Source organism: Puccinia triticina, chromosome 17A, assembly GCF_026914185.1.
Source record: "Puccinia triticina chromosome 17A, complete sequence".
Lineage (NCBI taxonomy): Eukaryota > Fungi > Basidiomycota > Pucciniomycetes > Pucciniales > Pucciniaceae > Puccinia > Puccinia triticina.
Genome location: NC_070574.1, coordinates 3,166,417 through 3,173,497, shown reverse-complemented (window position 1 = coordinate 3,173,497; position 7,081 = coordinate 3,166,417). Strand labels below are relative to the sequence as shown.

Genomic DNA, 7,081 nt, shown 5'->3' with positions numbered 1-7,081 from the left:
ATGAATTGATTCTTCTCCTACCTACCACATGTTGAAATGCTATTTTGATGATAGATTTCTCGAAGTTGGAATTCTTGGAGCAAAGATTACAACCTGATTTGGGTGAGATGAGGTGACCAGAACTGGCCTGACGTTGTGAGTCATTTGCTGCAATCTATGTAAGCCATCTGCGGCAAGTGGTAAGCCTAGCAAACTCCTGGGCAGCCCTGCACAAAATCTGAAGAGACTTATAACACCTAAGTGAATGCAGATAGAGACTTGGTAGCATAACGACACAAGACAATCAGCTCATTGCAAGGTCACTGAAAAAAGAAGCTATCACTTGAAACCAAAGGTAAGAGCCAATTCAAGCAAAGATCTGTTGGCGTGACAATCACCCACCTTGCTGCATTTCCGCCAGTCATCCATACATATGCTGAATAAAACCAACCAAGACTAAAGGTTCAACTGGGGGAGCTGAAGAAAACACCTGTCAGCACCTAAGTCCTCAGCAAGGCTAAAAAAACTCCAAGGTGATGTCGGATACAACTAGAGGTATAGACAGAGTATGTTGCTGGACTACTTGTAGTTTTTGTCAACACCTAGCTACCCGGTCAAAGGAGCCACAAGCCTCCACAAAGCTGAGACTAAAATGTCTTAGAGATGGAAAAATTGCAGAAAAAACCAATGTTGAATGCTTCTCACCAGACCCTCGATTCAACCAGCCAAAAAAGGTAGTCACAGCGCATCAAAATTTCTTGCTAGATTGCAATTGTTACACATTCAAAGAACTGAATTGTTACCATTACCTCAATCACTTGTTCCACCTCAAACCATACAATTTATTTATGTAGATTGTGTATTTTTGATGCGGCAGGAGGATTACATCAGTAAAGCTTTTGATTCCCTTGGACCTACCTGTTGAGAAGGGTTTTTGTCACAAGAAAAAAAATTCTGTCTTGAAAGGGGTCCTCTTGTAGAGAGTTAGTCAACCAATATTAACACAAGTAGACATCGACAAAGCATATCATTATTAAAAAAGAATCTAAGACTATCTTATGAATCTGACCTGCACTGGACTGGGGTTTTTTGGGAAGGTGAGAAAACTTCTAGCAAGAGGTTACAATGACAAGTAACAAATTTAAGTGAATTTCCTATTGGCTACTTCAAACCCAATGTGTCTGGTCAAAGTGGACTTTGCACCGGATCAGATTTCATTTTTTGTTGAAAATCTTGAATATCTGAAAAAACTCCTGGGTGGTAGCTTCTTTCCTCCTCTTTTCTTTCCCTTCTTCTCTGGCTTCCAATCGTCCACCTTCAAGTCGAACCTCTTCCTCGGATCCTTCCTGAGAGCATAGGGAGTTGATTCGGAGCGCCCCAAAACTACAAAGACATCAATCTTTCCCCGAAACCATTTATCACTTAGTTAGCTCGTGCTTTTTCGGGTATGAAAGGATGATTTTTTTTGCATAACAAACTGACCTTCACCTTGAACACCCCATTTTCTTGGGCAATCCCTTGCGCACTGCACCCCTGAACCTGTATCCAGTCACCACGCTCCAGCTTCTGAATTCCTCGCAATGTGGTCCCATTCCGGGCGGATAGTTGAACATTCAGCTTCTAATGAAATTCAAGGAAAGGAATAGGTATTCCCCAAAACAAACAACAATCCTCAGTCAATAATCACAATAAGCAGAATCAGTTGTGATACAGGACACACCTTTCCAAGGGAGGAGTCCAAAACTCTGACATAGCTGTTCCACTGGTTCCCGCGGTTCCAAAAGACCTTCAATACATAAACGCTTCCGGAAACAAGGGCTTTCTGGACTTGGCTTCCAACCGACACCTCAAGATCCCCCTTATGTGCAATCCAGGAACCAAGTGGCACATCAATTCTTGGATGAGAATTTGCAGATGAGGCTGCAACGTGTCCGGAGATGAAAACTTGGGCATCTCTATCAAGCAGAAGAGGTGGGAATATGGAGCTGTATGTCTTGAGTACTATATGGAATTGAGCTGTCTCAGAATCTGATATATATTTAACTACGTTGGGACTGGCAACACAGTTGACCATGTGTATCTCCTTATCAACAATGGTGATTGAGCAGAGTTGGGTCAAAGACATGTGGATATTACCAACAAAATCAAGCATTGTGAGTGGATATCCGAATATAACTACTTTTGATTGTGGATTGGTGGATTTACGAGTTGAAGGATGATGGCATGAGGGGAATGATTTGTGGGCAAAGCTCCCATCTCTTATAATTTTTCTGAACCACTCTCTTCATGCACAGAATTCTGTCAAGAAGCTATTTCACCACCAATCCCCTTCATCATTATCTTATGAAAGGCTATCCACCCCCACACCCAGGCAAGAACAAAGGAATTCTATTATGTAAATTATCACAATTGAGTTCTGCATCATCCCTTTCAGCTACCTACGTAGCAGCTTGGGCACAAACATGAACCAAACACCAATAAAGTTACTTGTCCCATCACACGCCACATGCATTTGTATGATGCGGGGATGAGTGTTGATTTTGTAGTTTGCAGGACAAGGGGGTAATTGACCAAACTTGGCCAACTATGGCCTTTGTCAGATCTACCACCAGGATGATCTCTTTGGTTCATGCATGTATTTGGCTGTAGAAGAAGAAAATATCTTCCCTGCAAGCGGAGTGGTGCACCCATTTTGTCACACAAACGTACGGCCGTACGTTAGTGTGACACAACCAATTCCACTCCCCTGGACCGAATAGATTTCCACATCAGGGCAAATGCGTACACACCTTCCCTTTCCCACAATCCAATGCTGTGTCTCACTCACATCTATCCTGTTTCTGCAGGAATAACATGAACACCCAAGGTGAGAAGATGCTTCCATCTTCTCACCATCTCCAATCTCCTTGAGGTGTAATTATGTGAACCTTGCTGTGTCATCATTTTTTCCCCACCGGTGCTTATGATCTACAATCTTATGCTTTTGTATCCCATTAAACCCATTCTATGTATCTAGGCAAGCTATCAAGATTTTCAAACTTGGTCCTGATAACCACCCCTTACAACTCAAATCACCACAAAACAATCAAAACAATCCTGGAAGCTTGTCTGCTTACCTATTCTATTCAGCCTTTCAACAAACTCTTCTCACAACCTAGACATATTTCGGTGAATTATATGAGAATTCACACAGCTTGCTCCCAGGAGTATCCATGGTCAACTTACAAATGGCCTTTCCAAACAGCACTTATTTATTTGCAGTGACCTTGGCGGCAAGCAAAAATTTATCAGAATGTAGTCTAGCCAAGTGGTACCTAAATTAATGTGAGGTTGAGGATTGGAACATTTGATGTGAAACCCTTGATATTCATTTCACAAAAAAATGAAGCTGACAGGCAATTTGTTTTCAGTGCAATTAAAACTATAAAGAATCAGAATGATCAAACAAAATACCAATAGCACACTGGGGATTCCGTCCAAGAGAGAGATGGAAAGCACGAAAAAGATAGAAGAAACAAGACATGTAGTTTATTTTCGAGATTTTTTTGAATTCTGTTTGGCAATGTGATTTTGAGCATCTTGGATCTGCTGCTTCTGTCCAGCTATCTTTGTATTGGATTGAATGTAAGCCACCACTGCATTTGACATCTTTTCAGACATCTGGCAGGAGAAACCAATCCTGGTATACTTATCAGAAGGAGAGCAACCATCCAAAGTCTGGTGTGTATCAGTGCCTGACCTGAAGACACACATAGTGACACCAACCACCTTATTCAGGTCAATATAGACCTGAAAGTCACGGAAAGTGAATTGACCACCAATCATGTCGAAACCGTCGTCAGCCAAAATTGGATCATCCGAATTTGATTTGCTGGGGTTGAAGATCGGAATCCAGCAAACTAGAGTCCAGGTGTTCACGTCGGTGTCTGTGTGTGGACCGTTGAAGAAATTGTGCATCGTGAAAGTGAAAAAAGATGCAAAGTCAAACATGTTGTAAGGTGTCGGGTACTCCACATGCGCCATTGAAGGGAGGTTGCCATTGATCAAAGCTTCTTGATACTCCTTGAATGCACGGGGAGCAAGTTCTTGAAGATGTGTCGCAATCCATTCGTTGGCCTCTCGATACGCCACAGCCTCGTCTTGATCGTTGTATCTACATTTCCTGATCATCACAGCAAGTCGACCAACAGAGCAATAGCGTCCAAATCCTTCCTTTTTCATGCCCTTCCTCCATCCACATGCCCACATCCAACCACCCATAAGAGGCCCATTATTCTGCACCGGACCCACAAAGTTGGTTTGATCGAGGAAAAAGCATACGAGCTTTTCCCAGCCTTGAAGTTCCTCGGGCGACATTGAGGAGAATGGAATGGTCTGAAACTTGCAGAAACCTAGGCCATTTCGTGGAGCAATGACGCAAGTTCCAAAGGAGAGGCCGTAATAGGAGGCTTTCAAGGTTGCTTGTGAGGTCAGAAGTTCACTGGGGTTTGGATCGTGTTGACGTTTGGGGGGAACAAAGTAGTAGAACATGGGTTTGGAACCCGAGGAGGCCGTGATTGTCTGATTTAAATTTTCTATTTCGTTGGGGCTTTCATCATCTTCAGTAGGAAGAACAAAAGAGATCTCCGCTTTAGCTCGGTATCTGGCCCATCAGGCGGCGGCTCTATTTGGACGAATTCACTTCCTAATCCTATTCAAAAGAACAATGGACCGACGTCAGTTGTTGATTGATCAAAAGCAGAAAACAGAGTAATTGGTGGAATTTTAAGGGGTTGTAGCCGAGTGCGGGTGCAAATTATGCTTGCCCCCAGCACACATGCTACTAATCAAACAATTGATTGATAAAAAAAGAAAAGAAGGGGGGGATGGCCGGGTGCAAAGTATGCTTGCCCCCTGAACCAATGGAAAACCAGAGCAAGAGGGAATAATAGAATGACGAGATAGAGATGATATAAAAAGCAGGAAATAAATATTCAGTTCGTACTTTCGACCGGCATCCTGAAGATCGTCAGCGTTTTCTGTGTCGGTTGTTCGCTTATGAGCTGGATTCCGCGGGTGATGTGCACCACATCCAGACGGTATAGTACCAGGAATTGATAGGTCTAGCGAACTATTTGGTAAACGCAGCGGGGTTGAATTCGTGTAGGGCTGCTTGCGGCCGGGTGGAGCTGATGGTTGACCACAAACGTTGGATGATCTGTTGCTGAAGAACAAAGAACTGTAAGCAAAAAACCAAGTACCTGGACCTCATTGATGGCCTTGAAATCTCAGGAAGGCTTACTTGTGGGGGATTCCACTTATTGATTGGCTGCTCGATCGATTTTGTGGATGCAAAGAGTTTGGTGATTGAAACTGGCGCATTGCATTCGACATAGCTGCCAATGGTCGATTCGGAAGGGGATGCAGAGGCCTAGCTACAGAGCTCTGCCCAACAGGCCAGTGTGGCAGAGCGATGTTTGCCCCCCCCCGAGATGGGGTCATGAAAAGGAGGCTGTCGTTGTTGATTGTTTGCTAGAACAAAGCCTGAGTGCTTTTGATTGATTGGTTCGATATCCAACAGCATGGCTGGTGGCAAGCGGTTGGTTGGGAGGGGAACAGGGTGACCGATGTCTTGAGGATGTCGAAAGAAACAATTGGTATCAAGATTAGTGCGTGAAAGGACCCCCTCTCCCAAAGAAGGAAAAGGGCATGCTTAGATGAGCACAAGAGGAGTTACATACTGTTGGCTTGAGGTTGAAGATGAGCATACGGCCCGGTTGCCGCGAGCAGATGATTGTTTGATCGGAAGACAAATTGAGTGCTGGGCTGTTGCTGACGATGATCAAGATGATGAGCTTGTTGGTGTGCGTGTTGATTCGGATTTGGAGTCAATATCGTTCTTGCTTGACCGTTGTTGAGGTTCAACCCATCCCGCAGGGGTCTGTTTTCAAACTGGAGGGAGGTTGTTGGTCAGTTCACTATGTATGTACATCCTGTTGTTGGATGATTCCTTGGTTCGTTATCTAGGACAGTTGATGGGCAAGGGGGAAGCACCCATAAACGATCCAAGGAACTCACGTTGTTGTGATTCATGTTCGCAAATGAGCCTGTGGTTTGAGGATTGACTGGGCCGATTAATGGACGTCGATCGTTTTGATTTGACGTTACAAGATAGGGTTGGCCTCCAATCCTGTTTCTGTCAACCTGGCCGTTTGCTTTATCATCAAGCATACAGTGAAGCAACCAGTGAAAAGAGTACATGTGGGGCATCAGGGCGATGAGAACGATCGATTTGATGATATTTGAATCGATTGATCGATCAGAAACAAACAAAACAAACGAAAAGGAACTTACTTGCTGATCTGGACTGGACAATTGCAGCAGAAAGACCGGCACAAGCTGCCGCGCGATATTGGTCCTGCTCCATGCGATTGCTCATCCCGCCTGGGGGGATATCACCGATTAAAACATGTATGTACAGAGATTGTGAATCAATCAGCATGGCAAACCCGAGGAGGGTTATCATTTGTTAGGTATGTACTGACCTCGATTGATCGAGCCACCTCTGATAGGGTAGGCCATTGTTTCGGAAGCCTAGGCGCTCGTGAATTGATCGATCCGGATCGGCTCAAATCCTGCAACTGAGCCCGGAGCAGAGGGGAGAAGAGCCGGGCCAGGCCGGGCCGCTTGAGTTTGCACTTCGAAGCGAAACCTAAGTGGTTTGTTTGCACCATGCGACTCTCGCAATTGTGACAGCTTGTGAAACCCCCAAGCCTGTCAAACCCCCAAGCCTGTCACAGATCGCGAGCACCTCTGGACTCTGCAGCCGCGGCAGAGCTTTGTAGTGCTCACGAGTCACAGGCCATTACCTCGCGCAACCAGTCGAGTCCGCCACACTTCCGATGAATCTCACCTCAACAAGCCCCGACTCCGAGCGCCTGTCAACGATGGCATCAAGAGAGCATCTGTCAACGATGACACCAAGACTTCCTCCAAACCTCCTCGATTCCCGTCTGAGCTGTTTTTGCCTCAAATGGCCCCGGGTCCGTTTCGTTCCATCAGTTCTAACAGCACGGCTTGGCCTCCGAAGTTAGGAATCAAGCGTAGATCCTTCGATCCTTCC

The 7,081-nt window shown here is 45.0% G+C and overlaps 2 protein-coding genes across 2 annotated transcripts; both read right to left on the bottom strand.

The window, feature by feature from the left end:
* Positions 1–4,656: 4,656 nt before the first annotated feature.
* PtA15_17A280 (uncharacterized protein) lies at positions 4,657–5,352 on the bottom strand (the record flags this gene model as incomplete). The annotated part of the gene is made up of 3 exons (XM_053164380.1): positions 4,657–4,669; positions 4,964–5,182; positions 5,261–5,352. 3 exons carry the CDS (start codon positions 5,350–5,352, stop codon positions 4,657–4,659), a joined length of 324 nt encoding a protein of 107 aa, XP_053028353.1.
* Positions 5,353–5,389: 37 nt separating this feature from the next.
* Positions 5,390–6,540, bottom strand: PtA15_17A279 (uncharacterized protein; the record flags this gene model as incomplete). Its single annotated transcript, XM_053164378.1, has 5 exons — positions 5,390–5,589; positions 5,700–5,910; positions 6,037–6,173; positions 6,313–6,402; positions 6,504–6,540. 5 exons carry the CDS (start codon positions 6,538–6,540, stop codon positions 5,390–5,392), a joined length of 675 nt encoding a protein of 224 aa, XP_053028352.1.
* Positions 6,541–7,081: the final 541 nt, after the last annotated feature.